This window comes from Neoarius graeffei, chromosome 25 (assembly GCF_027579695.1).
Source record: "Neoarius graeffei isolate fNeoGra1 chromosome 25, fNeoGra1.pri, whole genome shotgun sequence".
Taxonomy (NCBI): Eukaryota; Metazoa; Chordata; class Actinopteri; order Siluriformes; family Ariidae; genus Neoarius; species Neoarius graeffei.
Genome location: NC_083593.1, coordinates 50,909,894 through 50,932,579, shown reverse-complemented (window position 1 = coordinate 50,932,579; position 22,686 = coordinate 50,909,894). Strand labels below are relative to the sequence as shown.

The following is a 22,686-nucleotide window of genomic DNA, read 5'->3' as shown; positions in this document are numbered from 1 at the left end:
AATAAGTCAATAAATGGAGGAAACAAAGGAATACATTTTGTAATCCTGATTATTGATGAGGCGGCACGGTGGTGTAGTGGTTAGCGCTGTCGCCTCACAGCAAGAAGGTCCTGGGTTCGAGCCCCGTGGCCGGCGAGGGCCTTTCTGTGTGGAGTTTGCATGTTCTCCCCGTGTCTGCGTGGGTTTCCTCCGGGTGCTCCGGTTTCCCCCACAGTCCAAAGACATGCAGGTTAGGTTAACTGGTGACTCTAAATTGACCGTAGGTGTGAATGTGAGTGTGAATGGTTGTCTGTGTCTATGTGTCAGCCCTGTGATGACCTGGCGACTTGTCCAGGGTGTACCCCACCTTTCGCCCGTAGTCAGCTGGGATAGGCTCCAGCTTGCCTGCGACCCTGTAGAAGGATAAAGCGGCTAGAGATAATGAGATGAGATGAGATTATTGATGATGTTTGCTGGAGGGTTCTGAAGTATCCATAATGTGCATACAGAATGTTATAAATCCATACTGATACAGTGATGCATGCAATTTCTCTGAACACAAACATTTGGATTGAACGAACTCCATAGGCTACTGAGTGGCCGAATAAGAGTTGCTCATAAAAGGAAAAAAAAAAAAAAATATATATATATATATCTTCCATATATATCATGGAATTTTCATTTTAAGGCAACAGTCTCATCTCATTATCTCTAGCCGCTTTATCCTTCTACAGGGTCGCAGGCAAGCTGGAGCCTATCCCAGCTGACTACGGGCGAAAGGCAGGGTACACCCTGGACAAGTCGCCAGGTCATCACAGGGCTGACACATAGACACAGACAACCATTCACACTCACATTCACACCTACGGTCAATTTAGAGTCACCAGTTAACCTAACCTGCATGTCTTTGGACTGTGGGGGAAACCGGAGCACCTGGAGGAAACCCACGCGGACACGGAGAGAACATGCAAACTCCACACAGAAAGGCCCTCGCCGGCCCCGGGGCTCGAACCCAGGACCTTCTTGCTGTGAGGTGACAGCGCTAACCACTACACCACCGTGCCGCCCAGGCAACAGTCTATTCAGTCTAATTCTGACAGTTCTGCATTTAAAATGTTCATATACCAAATAATTGTATCACCTAAACTTGATGGGTAGCTGATCACATGCATAGTAAAGTAGAAGTGCCAGCCAAAAACAGACTTCAAATTCAGTTGCTTGAGCTTGAAAATTTTACCGGGGGCCCTAAATTGTAATCTTTCATAGGGCCCAAGATTTCTAGCGGCGCCCCTGGTTGTTGTTATTGCTGCTTCTGTGGTGTTTTTGCTTTGATATTCGCGCCAAGGTTTATGCAAACGTAGCGACGTAACTGACGTATACAGCGACGTAATGACGTGGCTCCCCTTAGCACCGCGAGCTATGGAAAAGCAAACTGGTTCTCAGCTGGCTCGCAAGTTGAACGAGTTGTGAACCAGCACCGGCCCCGAACCAGCCCTGGAACTGATTTGGTGGAAAAGGGGTATCAGTGTGTTGGGTCCCTGCCCACACCATTCTGTGTAAACTCTAGAAACTGTTGTGTGAAAAGTCTTGTATCTGCATGATTTTATGCGTTGTGCTACTATAACCCTATAAAACAGCAGGTGTATGGGTGTTCCTAATAAAGTGGCCGGTGAGTGCACATTCATTTGTTTACTTGCTGTTATGAATTGTGACTTCAGCTTTCCCATTACTAATTACAGGCCTCAGGGCTGACGTTTAATTATGATCTCATGACAGCATTATAACATTCACCTCACTGTGTTGTAAATAAATGATGGACCAGAGCTTAAAAATGTGAATCTGAACTGGCAACCCTGCAGGAATCAGTGACTCCAATCTGGCAACCCTTGTTCTGCCGTAGATCGGGTTTTGTGTTCTCCCCTCCCGGCTGCAGTAAGATGGGCTCAAGCTTCAGGAGCGAGGAGATGTGCTTGGCACAGCTCTTCCTGCAGTCTGCTTCAGCATACGACTGCATCAGCGAGCTCGGGGAAATGGGCCTCGTCCAATTCCGAGATGTGAGTGCAAACTTCCTTCTTCTTAGGCTGTCTCCTGGGGTGTGCTTCTCACAGAGGGGCTAGAGCATGCTTCTGGGTCAGGCATCTTCAGGATTAGCATTATATGCATAATGTATGCAAATGTCACACCCGTAGGAATGCTTTGCATTGTGGGATATGGTGCCTGGTTCTGACAAGCAGCCAGTTTGTTCGTGTCCCATCAATTGATCAACAGAAAGTGGCACAAATCTAAAAAGCCTGTGTTTTCTAGAATGCCTGCGGTGCTATGGCACAGATAATACCCTTCTGTGGTTTCCGTGTAGGTCACTCGTGTGTGTGTGTGTGTGTGTGTGTGTGTGTTCAGTTTCCCCTGTTACACTTTTTTTTTTTTTTAAGTTCAGAGTGAATAATCAAAAGTAATATCATAGCTATCAGTTCTCCTGATACCTTCCCATTTTCAAAGAAAATATATTTGCTCACAATTTTTAATCACCGCTCTAAAGCAGCCCAAAATTTTTTTTAATTTATTTTTATTTTTTTTACTGTGCTGTTGAAATGTAACCATGACAACAATCCTAAATAACGTTTTAGGCCAGGCTACTTTTATTATGACTATTTACAGGCTACAGTGCATGATCATGTAGTCTTGCATTTAATTAAAACAACAGCAGGATAATGCCTGCCAATTGTTACCATAGCAACAGCTGTATATGGTCAGCTAGTATTATATTAAAAGTTAGCTAAATAAAATTACCATTTTGATGCCATTCAGACATAAAGGAAATTTTAGCGTTGATACTCAGGGTAAAATCAATATTTAGTTTATTTATTTTTAAATGGACGTGAACAACTTTTTTGGAGTCCTGTGCATATACTGTATGGCCGAATCCCATTTCACCCCTTGGACCAACCCCTTGGCCCTTCCCCTCCATTTTGCGCGTTCACGTGAAGGGGTAGGGGTATCCCAATCCCAGTTAACGCGGAGGGGTAGGGCTTCTGTACCCCTCCAAACGGAGATTTTCCTGGAGCTGACTCCGAACGAAGGGGTTTGAGTGATTTCCCACAATGCCATGCGGATTTCAGCGAGATTTCATGCGGATTTCAGAAAGATGGCGGTTCCCGCGGCGAAAGATTGTCATAAATGTATTTTCTCCATTATTTACGTGTTTTAAGTTGTTATCCAGAGGGGAAACGCCGCTTGATTCGCTTTCGAGCTGAGAATGAGCAGCGATTTCTGAAATCCAAGCTGCTGCTAAAAAGCTTTGGGAGTGAGTATTGTTTTCGGTTGCTTGACTGCGTACGTTTTGTTCTGTTATTCTCGCTTTTATTGTTTACATGAGTGTTCTGACACCTCATTCTGTCGGATGTGGTGCACGAAGCGCCAAAGATATCCCATTCAGTGGTGTTAGTTAACAAATCACACCCTGCCAGCAGAGATTTCTGGCTCTGACTGTAGCGGCTGGTCGCAGCCAATGACGCATTTGGTCGCGTTTTGCTAACGTAAACGCTGACGGAGGTACGCGATGACGTATGCGATCGTTGAAGGGCTATCCCAATACGTAGGGGTTGAATTTCAAGCCCTATCCCTTGTAGCTCAGTTTCAAGGGGAAGGGCCAAGGGGGAGGGGGAGGGGTAGAAATTAGAATTGGGATTGGGGCTATCTTTCCCTGAGTAGCTTATTGTTAATTGTTTTTCTGCCGTACCGAGGTGTGTAAACATGAAGGTTGCAATCTGATTGGGTCTCTGTACATTTTAAGATTCTGAAGCTTGTGGCCAGAAAAGTGGACAAACCAAAAGCTCAGATGCTTTGGAGGGGTCTTAGCCTGGTTAACACCAGACCATATCACAAGTGAAATATGGTCTGGAATCCGCCTATTGAATTTCTCGTAGGGGAGGTGTGGTTTACGATTGTCAACAGCCGTTTATTGGACGTTGCGAATGTCTATCATTTGCCGTATATGTAGCCCATGGCCAATCATGGCAGTTGTACCCAGTGACGTAGTTAGAGCGACGAAGAGGCGAAGAAAAGGAAAGAGAAGGCAAAACAAAAATGGACTGTAACGCCAAACGCTGTTCTTTTTTTAAAACAAACTTTTGCTCTAAACTATTCAGAACAGTGTCTAAAGCTTGATCGAAAGTTTGGTTCGTATCGCTCGCCGCCATGTTAAATGTGATCCGTAAACAGTCCCAAATAAACTACAAGCTTCCGTTTGTCGAGTAGTACGCGTCACCGTCTTTCCACCCCTCCCCACTCTCTGATTGGCTCCCTAACTCAGGCGAGCCTTTAGACCATAGTTTCCATGCTGTCTTTTCAGATCGGAACGATTGTGCAAAGCAGCATGGGATTTCCCAGGCTAGAGGTGTCTGAGGTTGACTCTGTATCAGGTGTCTATGTGCCTCCGAGTCCTGAAGAAACCCACGTTCCAAAGACACGTTTTTGGGATGGAGGTAAATTTTGAAAAACGACAGCTGAGCGCATGCACCAGTGTTACACAAGTGCGCTAAATCAGCATTAATATATTGATTTAATAATATACAGTGTTCTTTTATGTGCAGCATCATAACAGGAAAAAAAAATCCTTTTAAAAAAAGATTTTACAGAATTTGCTTAATATGTCGGCTATTGTAAAGGAGATAAACCAGAAATCTATGGGAAAAGTCTGTAACGCCAAAAATATCAGTTGTGTGCACACGTCCCTCCTCCTTCCCGAAAAGCCAATCATCTGCTTTGTAACAGCCGAACCAGGAAACCGGTTGAAATGTGGTTTCGTTGAACAAAACCAATGAAATACAGTTAGGATCTAACCAGAAGTGCAAAAGACAGTAGTACTTCCAGATAAGTTTCAAAAGTAAGTACTGCAGTATTATGATGCTATATGTTACAGTATATACAGTGATGGCCAACATATCAAGCTAATCGGGGTGCTGCACTGACGAACACACGGGTGACTTTTTTTAAACCTTCTTTAAGGCAAAGTCACTAAATTTGTTTTTAAGCTGGGATTCTATACATGTAGTTTCTATATCTCAGTACCCGTTGAAATTAGTTATTGCTCTCTCCTCGTTCAGATAGGGGCCTGATCTTATTTGCCAGAAATAATTGCCAGGGGGCGTTACCAAAATGGCTGCTAAGTGGCGAGGTTCGCCTAGAAGGACTTTGAGCGTATCTGCAATTTTTCTCCGTACGCAAATTTCTAGGAGTAGAATTATTTCGATTCGTCCTTCCTTACTCTGACATCATGGTTTATAAAAAAAATTAGCATAAACTCCTATGATCCTGAACTTGACACCCTGTATATTTTGGATGAACAGTTAGGCCTGGAAGCATCGCAGCACAAAGATCTCCAAGTGGTAGAGCGAGAATCGTATTAAAGATCACTCTTAACTTAATCCAGGATGGTTGATTATCGGATTGCTAAAAAGTTGAGTGAGGTGTTTGAATGATGCATGCTGGGTATTGTAGTGTCTACATCAATAGATGCAACACTGCGCTGTTGAAAGCTCAATTCTGATTGGTCAGAAGGTGGGTCCCCCCCGCCCAATAACAATATGATTAACAGTTATTCCACGAAATTGAGTCGTACATGAGCTGATAGCCGACGAGGCGCGTAGCACCCAGTTGGCTGTAAGGGCCTCTGCATGCTCTTGCGACAAGGCTTTCGCAGACAGCTTTTCGCAGACAGTTGTAATTTATCGTTGAGCGGGGAGTAATAGGCGTGCGCGATGTTATTCACTGCCACAACACAAGGGGGTGCGAAGTCGCTAGGAGTAGTTGGTGGGTGTGGTTAGTGGAGTGTTTATCCTCCGGTTACTTATAATGACTAGAACTGGAGTCGTATAGATGTACGTACTTCCTCACTTCCTCGATCAACCGCTCTTCGTGCTGCTCCATCTTCACTCGTGTTTTTAAAAATGGCGGTCGTGAAAACAAACCAAACCGGGAAAGTAGGGAAGCGGAAGTGCGTGTACAGCGGATGTAGAGTGGACCAATCGGAGCCCTCTTGTCTGCGACGCTGTCTGCGAGGCTTCTGCGGTGGTCACAATTTTTGGGAGGTGCGCGCAGAGCGTCTGCGAAGGTGGGGGGCTACGCAGACGCCATCTGCGACGCCATCTGCGAGGACTGCGTTGTCAGCATAAATTGGCCTTAAGACGTGTACGACAAGATTAAGTGGAATAACCGTTTTATTCTATCCACATTCACTGGATTTTGAGAAACGGAGCATTTTTATTTTTTGCAAATTTGATAACTTTTGATACAGAACCTCCAACAAAATCACTTCCGCTTAGAATGTAAACAAACCTGCGAAATAATGTTAGCAATTTGTGAAAAATGCTATAATAATAATTCTTGAAAAGGAAAAAAATACGTTCTTGCCATCAAATACTTTTGTTGCTTTTTTTTTGTGTGTGTGTGTATTTTTTGGGGTTTTGTTTCCGAATATAACTTTTTTTTTTTTATTTCATCCTAGGTCGGTTCAGCAACACGCTGTGCTATTGTTTTTCCTCTACTCATGGTATATGAGCCAATATCCTAGTTGTAGAGTAGCCAATCAGGGTGCACGATTGCTCATATCCAGTGAAATGTGGATAGAATAAATACAAGATGTACTGTATAATGATACAAGTTGTTTCTTTTTCAACTTTCTAAAACACTCCTAAACGTTTATACGTTTTTAAATGATTATTGCTATGGTTACAGCTCAGATGAGGTCATTGTAGATTTTAATTAAAACCTTTTTCCATTTGTTGTAGCCTATAAATAATGTCTTGTGTGGTGTGATAATTTAGGCATCCATTTATGCCTCACTATGATTGTTGCCATGGTTCCATTGCAGTGTGATTTACATTTTGACTCTAGAGGTGCTCGGTATGAAATGCCAGTCAATCAGAAATGAGTATTTTATGTAGCCATGGTACAATATAGACTATGATAACCGTGAAGTGTCCTGGCGAGTAACAATACTACACTGGGGTTTAGCAGCCATGAGGTCATCCTGGTGTCCATGAGATATTGATTAAAGCGGCTGGGGGAGGGTGGCGCTCAGACTGAGACGTGAGCTGACGGCTAATGTCTCGATTTTCAGCTCAACCCCAACGTCAGCCCGTTCCAAAGGCGCTTCGTCAGCGAAATCAAGAGGTGTGAAGAGATGGAGAGAATTCTAGGTAAGAGAGCACGTATCCACTGACACGTTTTAGTGGCTTCTAAAGCAAACCCACACGCCAGGGTTCACCAGTGTGCTAGTTAGTGGTTTGATGATGAAATGCTAATTAGCAGCAGTCACAAGTCCGCTAACAACTGTGTTTTATGGACAGTTGATGTTTTTTGATTGGTAGTCCTACAGCTCTGGTGTGTTTTCAGTGAATTAATATTAGTGAAGAACGATGGAGTCCTGGTGTTTGTGTGTATACATACAGGATACCTCTTAAGGGAAATCAAAAAGGCCAACATCGCCATTCCAGAGCCTGACATCAGTCCTGCAGCTCCTGCGCCCAAACACGTCCTAGAGATCATGGTAATGAGCATTGTTTCGGTTTCTGTCTGTCCATTTTATCGTACTGTTTCCTGCCTTAAAATATACCAGATTTTTTTTTTTTCCTTCCATATCGAGATGTGTATTATTAATTTTTATTTTTTTTTTCCCCCCCACAGACACCGCAGGCTTAACGCTCAGGTGTCTGTTGCATCATGGCAGTAATATTGCTGTGACTGTTAAATGTCACAGATTTAGGTTATCCGGTTACTTCTCTGATATATACTGTACATGATATATATTTTAACTGTCTGTGGTATTTAAAGGGCAAGTGAATGAAGGGTAAATAAATGCGTTTTTGATTTCACACAAGTATCGTATGTCTTCTGGTCTCAGGAGGGCAAGAGAGCGTGTGTGTGTGTGTGGGGGGGGAACAAGTCCATCACAGGCCTTAATATTGTTATGCAGCACGTATTAAAGTATTCTATTACGTGTGTGTGTGTGTGTGTGTGTGTAGGAGCAGCTGCAGCGTTTGGAGGTAGAGCTCAGTGAGGTAGCCAAGAACAAGGAGAAACTCCAGCGGAACCTTCTGGAGCTTACCGAGTACACACACATGCTGAAGATCACACACTCCTTCATGCACAGCCGCTCCAGGGTGAGACACACACGTGCGTACCAACCCTATGCATCTTATATACACACACTCACCTGAATCAGCTCTGTGTGTGTGTGTGTGTGTGTGTGTGTGTGTAGCATGAGGCTCTAGGCCCGCAGTACGAGGAGTTCCCATCTCTAGAGCCCGAGTCTGTGGCTGGCTGCACCGGCATGCAGAGACTGGGGGCCAAACTTGGGTGAGTGGTACTGGAGCTTCACTTCCTCCCTACAGCTGTGTCCTAAACACCACTGTTTCGCAGGGGCGTCGTCATGATTTTATAAACCCTCACTTGGCACTGTTTTTGCCCGTTAGCTAATCAGATGATGGCTCAGATCGCTCACTTTTAGTGTGTGGAGTGTGTTTTTACTAGAAAGCTTGAGATGTACGGTAGTGAACGATGATTTGCCAGAGGCTCTAGTTCAAGTGTGGAACTGTGGACTTTTCACACTCCGCTGTCAGTCTGCGCAACATGGTGAAAGGGGTGGAGCCATCAGACGGCTTTGTGTAATTGAAAATGGGCACTGCGCCAGCAGAGGGTGCTGACGTGCCAAAGAAATATTCCTGCTTGCGATGTTCTCTATAATGTGGCTAAATGTGTTTTAATTGCAGTGCATTATGGGTAATAAGATGCAGAAATATCGGAGGTCTACTGTTTGAACCTCTGTTATTCACACTTTTATTTTAGTGAGTAAGGCGAGTATGCAGTGTGTGTGTGTGTGTGTGTGTGTGTGTGTGTGTGTGTGTGTGTGTGTGTGTTAGGTTTATCTCAGGGTTGATCCAGCGGGTGAAGATGGAAGCGTTTGAGCGTATGCTGTGGCGAGTGTGTAAAGGTTACACAATCCTCAGCTATGCCGAAGTGGCTGAGAATTTGGTTGATCTCGACACTGTGAGTGAGCAAGCGCGCACACACACACACACACACACACACACACACACACACACACACACACACACACACACAGCTCTTTGATGGTCCGGCACAGATACACAGCTAGAAATAGACCTCTTTGAGACCTGTTGTGTGTGGATTTGGAAGTTTTGAAGTGTGACCCAAACCCAGTTGTATATTTTACAGCAGCTGTATTGTTCCATGCATGTCCGTGCACACACCAAAACTGTGTGTGTGTTATTGTTGGTTTTCCTCCTGCAGGGAGAGATCAGTAAGAATGTGGTCTTCCTCATCTCGTTCTGGGGCGATCAGATTGGACAGAAAGTTCAGAAGATCTGTGACTGGTGAGTAAGAAAAGTTTATGGCGCCGTCCTGAAACAAATTGGAGGGGGGAAAAAAAAAGATTCTAAATCATGCGACACACTTTCTCTCACTCTTTTTAACTATTGTGTTGCATTTGTTGAAATATGGTCTCCATTCTTTGTGTGTTTCAGTTACCACTGCCATGTGTATCCCCACCCAGAGACAGACGAGGAGCGAGCAGATGTAATGGACAGCTTAAGGACTCGTATTCAAGATCTCAATAATGTACGTACTTTACGTCCCCCCCCCCCCTTCCTCATCATATGAGAGGAACACAGACTGGAGTTTTGCCAACATTTACAGCTCTCCGTGAGGAAATTCCCCAGAATCTATTACTACTGAGTCTACTATTGCTGCTACTGCTAAAACTACTACTCCAACAGCTGCTACTACTACTACTTAAGGATGTATAATTTTAATTTTGTCTCTATCCGCACCTGTGAATCAGAGAAATCCGTCATGCTATATGAGTCCCACAAGGATCGAATCTTGGGCCCCTTTTGATCAACCTGTACATGTTTCCTCTTTGCCAAATTCTAAAGAATACAGGATCTGTCTCGCTCTTTCACCAAATGACTTCAGTCCCATTGAGCTCACTGGGCATTTGCCAATGTCAATAAATCACTGCATTGTCTTGTGACATTATTGTGATGCCAATAATGAGATACACATCGCAGTTATGAATCCATGTTTATTCCTTTCTTTGACGCCATGTGCCAGAATCAAACACCACCACGTTTATTATGGTGTGACTCTGCTGGGTGCCTGGTGGACAGTAGTGAACCAGTGCTTTCACTTTACATCAGTACGGTATAGTAATTGATCTGCGGTAGTTTTAGATTATCGAACACCTAAAGCCTCGGTCACAACCGGCCGTACGTGCTCCTACCAGGGATCCCAGACGTCTGCTATTTAGCGGAATTTTTTTTTAAAAATCTCTTGTATATCCATTAAAAATATGTTTAAGTAAAATGACCAGCAGAATACGTTCTGATTTGGTTTGCTTGTTTAGCGACGTTTTCGTCGGCTTCGTTTGTTCTCGTTGACATTCGGGAACACTCGGAAGTTAAATTGATGTAAATACCGCGAGCAGTGTTGCCAGATTGCGCGGTTCTCCACCCAGTTGGGGGGTTTCAAGTGCATTTTGGCGGGTTTTGAACATATTTTGGGCTGGAAAACGTCAGGAGTATCTGGCAACACTGACCGTGAGACTGTACGCGATAGAACAAGAAAACAATATGGCTGCGCCCATTTGCTAGAAAACATGTTTTAACTCCGTTCGTGCTTTTGTTTCTAATGCGTTGAACTTAATTCCGAGCACTGCAGGAACATCAGAAAAGCAGAAGGAAAGATCAGAGAAACAAAAGCAGAGAAAACTGGAGGAAAGACAGAATGCACCCCAGAAAAGAGCATTAAATTCCTTTGCAGTGAAACCTTTCAAAAAGAGAAAGGTTTAAATCAAATACCTCCAGTATTTGGTGTACATATGTATTTATCTAATATTACTGAATCATTGATTTCTGCTCATACTCATCTCATCTCATTATCTCGAGCCGCTTTATCCTGTTCTACAGGGTCGCAGGCGAGCTGGAGCCTATCCCAGCTGACTACGGGCAAAAGGCGGGGTACACCCTGGACAAGTCGCCAGGTCATCACAGGGCTGACACATAGACACAGACAACCATTCACACTCACATTCACACCTACGGTCAATTTAGAGTCACCAGTTAACCTAACCTGCATGTCTTTGGACTGTGGGGGAAACCGGAGCACCCGGAGGAAACCCACGCGGACACGGGGAGAACATGCAAACTCCACACAGAAAGGCCCTTGCCGGCCACGGGGCTCGAACCCGGACCTTCTTGCTGTGAGGCGACAGCGTTAACCACTAGCCTACACCACCGTGCCGCCCGGTGATAGTTTCTTACATTCCTCTATTTTTTTCAATTACTGCTGTGATCCCTGGCTCCTACGGCCGGTCTACATGCAAAAAACGCAAGAAACGCACGGAGGGCGCGTGTGAAACGCACGGAGGGCGCGCGTGTGATGTGCTGATTTTCGAGCCGTAGACCGGCCACAGAGGTTCTTTGTCATGTCAAACAAACTCTACGGGCACTTACGTTTTTTTTTTCAGGTTGCAAGACAAACTTGCGGCCAACGTGCGTCTTTCTCCATGAACAAATAAAAGCAGCGATTTGGGAAACGCCAAAAATCGCACGGCCAAAAAATCATATGTTCGGTTGTGACCTAGGCTTAAGGAAAGATGCTCATAATTGCTATTGAAATGTACAAGAATTGTTTATACGAGTGTACAGAGTAAGAAATCATTCAGGTAGTAAAAAAAAAAGTGTATGGTGTAAAGATATGTTGTCTGCTATGAAAAAACCAGGAAGATTAAAAGCTTCGGAGGGGGGGACCCTACTGGAAAATGTACTCCTTGACTGAATGCAGCGTATGAGCTCTGAGGGTTTGAGCTACGATCTTGATATTTCAAGCTTGATGTGTCAACTAGGTGTCTGGTTACGACTGTTAACTGTCCAACAAGCTGGTGGACGAATAAAACTGTTTTAAATAGTTTTCATATGAAACTGTTGTGAAATGTTTTTTCCATAAAATGTGTTGGTAAATAATCCCCCACCCCCCTTTTTTTTTATTTTATTTTTTTTTATAAATCTCATCTCATTATCTCTAGCCGCTTTATCCTGTTCTACAGGGTGGCAGGCAAGCTGGAGCCTATCCCAGCTGACTACGGGCGAAAGGCGGGGTACACCCTGGACAAGTCGCCAGGTCATCACAGGGCTGACACATAGACACAGACAACCATTCACACTCACAGTCACACCTACGGTCAATTTAGAGTCACCAGTTAACCTAACCTGCATGTCTTTGGACTGTGGGGGAAACCGGAGCACCCGGAGGAAACCCACGCGGACACGGGGAGAACATGCAAACTCCGCACAGAAAGGCCCTCGCCGGCCACGGGGCTCGAACCTGGACCTTCTTGCTGTGAGGCGACAGCGCTAACCACTACACCACCGTGCCGCCCCTTTTTAAATTCTATTTATTTATTTATATATTAAAGCGAGTTATAAATGAGCGCTGGATTTAAAAACCCATCTATCTCGGGTAAATAAAGATGCAAATGTTTTTGTCCAGTGGTCAAGTGTTTTGAGATACACTGCCTTGTACTTAGAATTAAGTTCCCTGTGGTGGTATACAGACGTTCGCATGTACGGACATCATACGGTCACAAAAGCCATCAAAAATCTGGTCAATGCATTACCGTATTCTATTAAGTATGGAGCTCAGCTGCAAATAAACTTGATTACTGCTACTAATAATAATCTTATTAACAGTTATTCCATGAAATCAAGTCGTACATGAGCTGATGGCAGACGAGGCGCGTAGCACTGAGTTGTCTATAAGCCATGTACGACGAGATTGAGTGGAATAACTGTTTTATTCTATCCACATTCACTGGATTTTGAGAAACGGAGCATGTTTGTTCTTCGCAAATTCAATAAATTAAAAAGTTGATACAAAACCTCTGACAAAATAATTTCCGCCTAGGCGGACTTCTTAACCTATTGATGGCTGCACGAATTGACTAGTGTGGTGGGTGTTTTTTTTTTTTGTAGAAAGTGCAGCCGTGCCAAGATATAAAATAGTTTGACATTTATTTAATTCTTCCTTGGACATTTCAGTTCTGTAATTTTCAAGCTTTTGAACTAGTCTTAAAAAAATTTTCAACAAATTTTAATGCTTAAAGATGAAGAATGTAAACAAACCAGCGAAATGACAGGAGCAATTTGTGAAATTCTATAATAATTTTTTGGGAAAAAGAGGCGTTCTTGCCATCAAATACTTACTTTTTTTTTTTAATTCATATTTTGTTGCCTTTTTTTTTTTGGGGGGGGTTTTGTTTGAGTAGAGTTTTTATTTCGTCCTCGGTTGCTTCATCAACATGCTCTGCTATTTTGTTTTTCTCTACTCATGGTATATGAGCTGATACTCTAGTAGTAGAGTAGTCGGAGCGCGCGATCGCTCATATCCAGTGAAAGTAGTAGTAATAATACACTTTTTTGTGTTTCAGGTGCTCCACCGGACTGAAGATTACCTGAAGCAGGTGCTCCATAAGGCCTCCGAGTCAGCACACTCCTGGGTGCTACAGGTGAAGAAGATGAAAGCCATCTATCACATCCTCAACCTGTGCAGCTTCGACGTCACCAACAAGTGTCTCATAGCTGAGGTGTGGTGTCCTGTTAATGACCTGATCAACTTGCGGAGGGCTCTGGAGGAGGGTTCGGTGAGACGAAACCCAAACATGCTGCTGTTGTCCTGTATTGCAGTCATCCTGGTGTGGGTTTGGATCATTTGTGTTAAGTGACTTTGTAAACAAGCAGGTCCAGGTGGCTAATTAGTCTGGCTTCAAACTCACACAAGGGCGTGGCAGTTGTGGCAATGGGAAACAAAGCGCTTAACTAAAAGCTTAAATGTATGAACTAATTATTTATCTATCAGAACCACTATCTTATGTTTCTAGAAGTGTCCCGTGGGTTTAGATTTTTGCACTGAATAGAACATTAGGACTAACCGATCTCCTCTTCAAATGTGTGACAGAGGAAAGGAGACGCCACTGTGCCCTCGTTTGTGAATCGTATCCCAAGTAAAGACACGCCACCTACACTTTTGAGGAGCAACAAGTTCACGTGCGGCTTTCAAAGCATCGTGGAGGCGTACGGAGTCGGAGATTACAGAGAGGTCAGTCCAGGTGAGTGCCGCTCATGATGACGCTGTGCTTTTATTCGTCTGCGCTGCTCAGTGACTGATTTTGTAGGCAAGTGCAGGACACTGCTGCGATTCTGGTGAAAGTAGTAATATTGCATTTTGATTTTATGATGATTAATGGTAAAGCCTCGATCACAACCGGCCATACGTGCTCCTACGGCCGGTCTACGTGCAAAAAAACGCAAGAAACGCACGGAGGGCGCGTGTGAAACGCACGGAAGGCGTGCGTGTGACGTGCTGATTTTCGAGCCGTAGACTGGCCGCAGAGGTTCTTTGTCATGTCAGTCAAACTCTACGGGCGCTTACGTTTTTTTCAGGTTGCAAGACAAACTTACGGCCAACGCGCGTCTTTCTCCATGAACAAAAAAAACGCAGCAATTTGGGAAACGCCAAAAATCGTACGGCCAAAAAATCGTACGTCCGGTTGTGACCTAGGCTTTAAGCAACAAATCCAAATGATCTAGTCATGTAAGAAAGAGAGAAAATTATACTGTAAATTGCAGCCCTGCGTTTCAATTAGTTTAGTGTATTTAATGATGCATGATTAAAAAAAATTATAAATAGAAATGCTTTCTGTCCACAGCACCCTTCACTCTCATCACATTTCCCTTCCTGTTTGCTGTGATGTTTGGGGATTTGGGACACGGCACCGTCATGGCGCTCTTTGCCCTGTGGATGGTACTGAATGAGAGAAACTACAAACGAAGGCACTCAGGAAATGAGGTCAGAGCTGGAAACCTAAATTAAAACTGTACTGAATGTTTTATTCATCAAAGAGGGCAGTTAGGACACTTGCAGTCAGAAGTTTATACACAGGGACCTGAATGTCCCTGTGTATTGGGCTTTCTTTGAACGGTTCTTTTTCTGGGGCAGAATGTGATTTTGTGATTTGTATAAGATCCATCTTTAATATGGGGAAAAAAACACCCAAGAACTTGGTGCACAAGTTTTAAATTATTTTAGATTTTCTGACATCAACACCAGGTCAAAATTAGACATACGTGGCCAAAAAATGTACATAAGCCCACATAGGTTGTTTGTTTAATTCAGTGGTGCTAAAAGTTCCAAACCTTGCCAAGGCTTCTTAACTTCCTGTCAGTGACTTCCTGTCATAATGACTACAGCTGGTAACTTCTTTGTGCCAACAGAAGTGTGTGTTTGACATCACTCATTCAGTGCGTTTACATGCACATCCAAATCGAGCTACTGTCGGTAATCGAGCTAAGGGTCCCAGCAGGGGTGCCAGAGAAATCCAATCCTACATGCACACAAGGAAATCGAGCTATTGTGTGAGGTACATTGTGCACCCGAGCCACAGGTGGCGCTACACGCCCCATCGTGTTGGTACACTTCCGGTTGTCGTCACGAAGAAGAGCCATTCAAGAGTATAAACAAAGTTCTCAGTTCCGTGTTCACAAGAAGAATGATGACGAGGACAGCAACATCGATATATATATATATATATATATATATATATATATATATATATATATATATATATATATATTCAACTCCTTAAGCTGCATGAGCATGAACTCTATCTCCTCATTGCTCCAGAAGTGCACGTTTCTACTACTGTTGTCATGCCGACCGAGGCTGTTGTGTTTCCCGCTTGTGGTCTCGTCACTCGTCACTTCCGGAAGGGGCAGTGCTGAAGTAAGTAGCTCGACTACGTAGCTCGATAGGGTTTACATGCACTAAGTAGCTCGGCTACAATCGCATAATCTAGGTCGCGTAGCTCGATTACGAGAAATCCAGTTCGGTTCGATTTCAGCCGAGCTAAGGTGTTTCCATGGCATTTAGAACTTCGATTTCAGTCGAGCTACGGCAGAAATTCGATTTTCTCTATGTGCATGTAAACACACTGATTGACTCAAACAACACACAGGACAATGGGGAAAAGTCCAAGGAGCTCAGTGCAGATCTGAGAAAGAGGATCCCAGATTTACACACTCTGGAATATCTTTTGGAGCCACTTCTAAACAACTGCAGAGTCCAAGATTATAAGTTCAAATAATTGTTCATATTGGGAGGTGTAGCCACTTTGTTGGAAGAAGACACAAGCTGTCACCCTCAGCTGAGAGTAAATTGGTTTTTGTAGCCCTTGCTCCAAAATCGACACCTTCAAGCTCAAAGTTTGCAGCTGACCACGTGGACAAAGAAAAAGCCTTCTGGCGGAATGTTTTATGGTGAGGCAAAGATGGAGTTGTTTAGCCATAATGACCAGAGGTACAGAGTACCACTGTACCGACTGTAAAGCATGGTGGTGGTGCTGGTAGGTTCATGCTCTGGAGCTGTTGTGCTGCCAGTAGAACCGGTGCATTGCACAAAGTGGATGGAATAATGAAGAACCTCAATTCTTCAGCATAACCTCAAACCATCAGAAACTTGGACACAGTTGAATGCTCCAACAACACAATGAACCCAAACACGCATCAAAGCTGGTTGTGGAGGATAAAGCAGGCTAGCGTTAAGCCTAAAACAAGTCCTAACTTTAACCCTGTCAAAATATGTGGACTGTCCTGAAGTGAAAATATAAAACTTTAGCAAGTGAAAATATCTTGAATGATTTGGTTTAAATGAGAAGTGTTATGTTTGGAGAAAGGAAAACACTGCATTCCAGCATAAGAACCTTATCCCATCTGTGAAACATGGTGGTGGTAGTGTCATGGTTTGGGCCTGTTTTGCTGCATCTGGGCCAGGACGGCTTGCCATCATTGATGAAACAATGAATTCTGAATTATACCAGTGAATTCTAAAGGAAAATGTCAGGACATCTGTCCATGAACTGAATCTCAAGAGAATGTGGGTCATGCAGCAAGACAACGACCCTAAGCACACATCATTCTACCAAAGAATGGTTAAAGAAGAATAAAGTGAATGTTTTGGAATGGCCAAGTCAAAGTCCTGACCCTAATCCAATGGAAATGTTGTGGAAGGACCTGAAGCGAGCAGTTCATGTGAGGAAACCCACCGACATCCCAGAGCTGAAGCTGTTCTGTACGGAGGAATGGGCTAAAATTCCTCCAAGCCGGTGTGCAGGACTGATCAACAGTTACCGCAAACGTTTAGCTGCAGTTATTGCTGCATAAGGGGGTCACACCAGATACTGAAAGCAAAGGCTCACATACTTTTGCCACTCACAGATACGTAATATTGGATCATTTTCCTCAATAAATAAATGACCAAGTATAATATTTTTGTCTCATTTGTTTAACTGAGTTCTCTTTATCTACTTTTAGGACTTGTGTGAAAATCTGATGTTTTAGGTCACATTTATGCAGAAATATAGAAAATCCTAAAGGGGTCACATACTTTCAAGCACCACTGTAAATCTGACTGTATTGAAGATGCTGTATTTTTACTTGCCGTCATTGGATGTCCTTTCTTTTTGCAGTGCAGTTAGACACTTATTAATGCCGAGAGATGATTTTATCATGGTCAGTCCACTTTTGTTTTTGGGTGGTGGGAGGAAACCGGAAAACCTCGAAGAAACCCTCTGTAGCACGTTTTGAGATGTGGCAGGATGCTAGTGTAAATGAAGCAAAAGTTTTATTAGGGCAAAACCTAGAGGGACAAAGCACACATTCTAAGGCTCAGACTTCAAGACTCAAACATGGCACTGAAACACCAAGGTATAAGTAGAGAACGTAACTGATGAGTAACACAGAAAAGGTGCACACGTTTGGGAAACGAACCAATGAGGGACCGAGAAAAGACCAAACAGAAACCAGAACGAACACTAGGACATGGGTGCTTGTCGCTATAGGAACTGCAATGCCAAGGACAAATCTGAGACCCCCACACGGACCCCCACATGCATTGTAACCTGAGCTCAGGATTAAACAATCATGGAGTTGTGAGACAGTTTGTGGTTTCACTGATTTCAGATAAACCTGTTGTGTTGAGTTGTTCATTATGTGGACATGGATCTGGAGCTTGTACAATGCATCTGCTAGTATGCAAATAAATAACACACTCACTGGCCACTTTAACAGGAACTTTTTCTTGAGTCTAAAATTCCTGTTCTTGGCTGCAGGAGTGGAACCCAATGTGGTGTTCTGCTGTTGCATGCTGAGTTGCTTTTCTGCTCAACACGGTTGTAAAGAGTTGCTATCACTACGTTCAGACTGCAACCTGAAACGACCCATATCCGATTTGTTGTGAAATCCGATTTTTTTTTGTTAGGCCGTTCACATTACCAATTATATGAGACTTGTATGCGATCTCCAATATGAACGGAAAACGACCCAAAAGTGTCCCGCATGCACAAATTGACACGTAATAAGCACATCTACGTAATACGTAAACCAAAAAAAAAGCGCACTCTTCAAGTTTGCAAGTAAAGCATGGAGATGAGGCGAGACCTGGCGATGTGGTTTTTGTGGCGGCGGCGGAACTCACACAATAACCTGGTATTGTGGAGGTATTGTCCACCATTGTTGTTGTTTTCCACCAAAGAGGCGGGATTAGCTAACGTAGAATAGTGACGTTTGTCTCTTGTTGATGACGTGTAGGTCGCATGAATGCGACCTGTCCGGTCAGACTGCAGTCGCATGTGAAAATAACGGATATGCATCGGAATTAGGACCACATATCCAAGCGGCCTGGGTCGCATGTGAAAAAAATCGGATCTGTGTCGTTCAGATTGTCAACAAATCGGATACAGGTCGCATACGGGCAAAAAAATCGGATATGGGTCGTTTCAGGGTGCAGTCCGAACGTAGTCTGAGTTACTATATCCTTCCTGGCAGCTCGACCTGCTCAATCTGTCCATGTTCCTCTGACCTCTCTTATGAACATGGCGTTTATTTCCACCCACAGAACCGTTACTCACTCACTTGATGACCTTTTTTTTTCGCACCATTCTATCTGTGTAAACTCTAGAGGTGCGTATGTGAGAGAACCCCAGGAGATCAGCAGTTTCTGAAATACTCAATGCCACAGTGAAAGAAAGTCACGCAAAAATTGAGATCACAATTTTTTTTTCCCATTCTGATGTTTGAAGTGAGCGTTAATTAACTGAAGCCCTTGATTTTGTATCTGCATGATTTGATGCATCGTGCTGCTGTTAAGCAGTTGGCTAATTTAGAGAAACAGCACGTGGATGTATGGGTGTTCCTAATAAAGTGGCGTGTGTAATAGTATCACAAGGTGTTTTTATCCATGTGTAGGTGTGGAACATGTTTTTCGAGGGGCGATATATCATTCTGATGATGGGTTTGTTCTCCGTCTACACGGGACTCATCTATAACGACTGTTTCTCTAAATCACTCAACATCTTCGGCTCGAGCTGGAGCGTCAAGGCCATGTTCACGGAACAGCAGTGGACGTAAGGCACATACAGACACGAGTGCGTGCACACATTATAGGCAAGTAGGGAAGCAGTATGGGGGGGGGGGGGGGAAAGTGCAAGTAGAACAGTAAATTAAAATGCTTTGCTTATTTTATATAGAATATATATATATTTTTGCTAATCTTTAGTCTGAATATAAGACGCATCTCTCTGCATGTTGGTGAAAAATCAACACTGTATATGAATCTTTGTTGTATTGCAAGTTTGACATATTTAAAACTTTAGCACCCCATACAGCTCTACTGTAACTTAATTTACAGTAAGTGTACAGTAGTTTAACTGTCTTGTTTTGCTGCGTTCGACTTAAGTGGGAAGTTGTAACTCGGCCCTGTGTCACTTCTGACATCCGTGCATTTGATTTACAAAGTGGGAGAAAACATGGCTGCCTCTAGCTAGCTAACTATGATGTACTTTTAGCATCTCAAAATGGTGAACGGTTACAGAATTGACGAGCAAATATGTCTGGATGTTTTCATCTAGAGCTAATACTAGTGTCTATTCAGTATACCTCTAAAAAGTTCAAGCTTTTGTTTCCTGTTGCTCTGTAAGCAACTATATTGAAATAAACTCTGGCATTGATGAGTTCTGGAGTAGAAATTCCTGGTTTTTGTTTGTCTTGAACAAAAATTTTCATAGGATATCCGTACCATATTATCGTAATTCCTGGAGTAGCTGTTCTACCATAAAGACACTAATACAAAAGCACTAAAGTATTTTCCATGTAAAGCACTGTATAACACGAAGGCCAGAAAATGCTCATACTTGCTACTAAACTATTTTTTTTTCCTTCGGTTTCTACGTTATATAGAAATGAAACTTTACAGTCGAATGCTTTCCTGACGCTGGATCCCAACGTGTCTGGAGTTTTCACCGGACCTTATCCACTGGGCATTGATCCGGTATGGGATATGGCATTTCTAAACACTTTCATAAACATGTATAAATGGAGATTTGGGTCCTTAAGTTAAATTATGTCAATTAAAGGGGAACAGAGGGCAATATATAGAGTAAATATAACAATAAAACACACATTAACGAACCTTATTCAAGACTTACAAAAGTTTTTTTGTTCTAAGGTTGGAAAGTTATAGTGTTTTGAAAGTAGCTCGAGCAAACTATTTCCGCAGTTTGAACAGCCCGCCATGATATTAATTTTATCCAATCAGAATGCACGTTCATTTTCTCTGCGTAACACTCATGACGTATGTATGTGCCCAGTTGTGTTGGCTCATTGAGGTTGGGAATAGCATGTGTGAAATACCTGTTTCTGCCTCTTGCGACGATTTCGCAAGTCCACGGGTGGCGCCTATCTCATTGCAGCAAATAAATTCTGCTGGACTCGTGAGCAACTCCACGTTACATTTTCCGCACGAGCACCACGCCGTGTCACCTGCACGCAGACGCTCTGCCCCACGCTCGCCATGCCCATGGTCAGCATCAGTCTCATCCTCGCCGTCATCCGAGCTTTCTTCTCTTATTGCATCACTGGAGTCGAGAGTACCTCTCCTAGGTTCAAACTGGTACCCTTCTAAGCCATAGCCTGCTTGCAGTGTGTCTTGCGGGATCTCTTCGTATGATTCGACAGAGCTGTCGCTTTCACTTGATGCGCCCGACGCCATGATTACACGCTTATCTCCTCTATTTCAGAGAGTTCCGCTAGTGCAGTGGGTAGCGCTGACGTCACGGTCTTTTAAAAATGGCAACTCTTGTGCGGTTTAGCGTATAAAGTATTATATTTACAATTACCAAGATATTTCGTTGTTTTCTAGTATATAAATTTGATAGAATACTTAAGAATACGTTACTTTGTCACATCAGCAACTGTATATATTATATTTGGTACCCCTTTAATAATTCAACTCCCAAGCATGTTAAAGTGTTATATATCCTGAAGCACATTATGTAGCAGCTACCGAGTTATTCTGTAACTTCAATGAAAGAAGACAAATAAACCTTTTATTTGTCACATGCAAACTTCAAGCACAGTGAGATTCATCCTCTGCGTTTAACCCATTTGAAGCAGTGAACACACACGCGTGCGCACACACCCAGAGCAGTGGGCAGCCATACTACAGCACCCGGGGAGCAGTCAGGGGTTAAGTACCTTGCTCAAGGGCACTTCAGCCCAAGGCCGCTCCACGTTAACCTAACTGCATGTCTTTGGACTGTGGGGGAAACCGGAGCACCCGGAGGAAACCCACGCGGACACGGGGAGAACATGCAAACTCCACACAGAAAGGCCCCCGCTGGCTGCTGGGCTCGAACCCAGAACCTTCTTGCTGTGAGGCGACAGTGCTAACCACTACACCACCGTGCCACCCAATATGAATATGAAATGTATTGCATTGTAAATATTAGGGCTGTAACGATACACCCAACTCACGATTCGATTCGTATCGCGATTTTTGACCCACGATTCGATACGCCCACGATTTTTTAAAAAATGTTTTTTTAAAGTAGTAAATTTGACTTAACATTTACTTACTTACATTAACTATTTAATAACAAATAATTCAGACCACTGCAGAGAATGAGTACCGTAATATGTATGCAAAAATGAACAAATGTATATCCAAAGATTGTTTTATTTCTCAAAATAATACTGTTGAGCCGGAAGCTCTGTTTTTTTCGGTTCTGAAAGTCATTTTTCCAAATCGTGTAAATCCGTTAAGATTTTTTTTTGGGGGGGGGGGGGTGGCTCTCTCACTGTCTCACTCTCATAGGGCCAATGATTTTCTGTGATCGCGGAAAAGAGATGGAAATTACGGAATTTTTATGGTGAAACATTGCTCGCGTGTCAAAATGTAACTGCCGCAGAAGGCTTCCGCCCAAGCAGACATGCCTTCAGTGTTGCCAGATACTGCTAACGTTTTCCACCCCAAAATATGTTCAAAACCAGCCAAAAAGCACCTAAACCCGCCCAATCTGGCAACACTGCATGCCTTTCTGGTCAAGTGATTGTGATTGGCTTGTGGCACACCTAGCCAGCCAATGAGCTGCTTGTTTACAGATTCGCTCCCCGCGTCGCAACCTGAATGGCGACCACTTAAAAGAAATGAATGCTCTGCCAGTGGCGAGTGTGGACGTTGCGTGACTCGCAGAAGATTGTCGCAGGTCGGCGAAAAAACGACTTGCTAATAGATATAAAAAAA

The 22,686-nt window shown here is 43.5% G+C and overlaps 1 protein-coding gene across 2 annotated transcripts in view; it reads left to right on the top strand.

Annotated features, from left to right (window-relative positions):
* The window catches only part of atp6v0a2a (ATPase H+ transporting V0 subunit a2a), a 54,527-nt gene that overhangs the window by 21,050 nt on the left and 10,791 nt on the right, over positions 1-22,686 (top strand). For both annotated transcript variants that reach the window (XM_060909237.1, XM_060909236.1), the window contains exons 2-14: positions 1,880-2,033; positions 7,097-7,175; positions 7,428-7,525; positions 8,001-8,138; positions 8,237-8,334; positions 8,898-9,024; positions 9,289-9,371; positions 9,522-9,615; positions 13,484-13,696; positions 14,011-14,161; positions 14,762-14,901; positions 19,353-19,510; positions 20,343-20,433. In XM_060909237.1, the coding sequence (XP_060765220.1) occupies positions 1,917-2,033; positions 7,097-7,175; positions 7,428-7,525; positions 8,001-8,138; positions 8,237-8,334; positions 8,898-9,024; positions 9,289-9,371; positions 9,522-9,615; positions 13,484-13,696; positions 14,011-14,161; positions 14,762-14,901; positions 19,353-19,510; positions 20,343-20,433 (1,587 nt within the window). In that variant the 5' untranslated portion in view covers positions 1,880-1,916. The remainder of the gene's footprint in view (positions 1-1,879; positions 2,034-7,096; positions 7,176-7,427; positions 7,526-8,000; positions 8,139-8,236; positions 8,335-8,897; positions 9,025-9,288; positions 9,372-9,521; positions 9,616-13,483; positions 13,697-14,010; positions 14,162-14,761; positions 14,902-19,352; positions 19,511-20,342; positions 20,434-22,686) is intronic.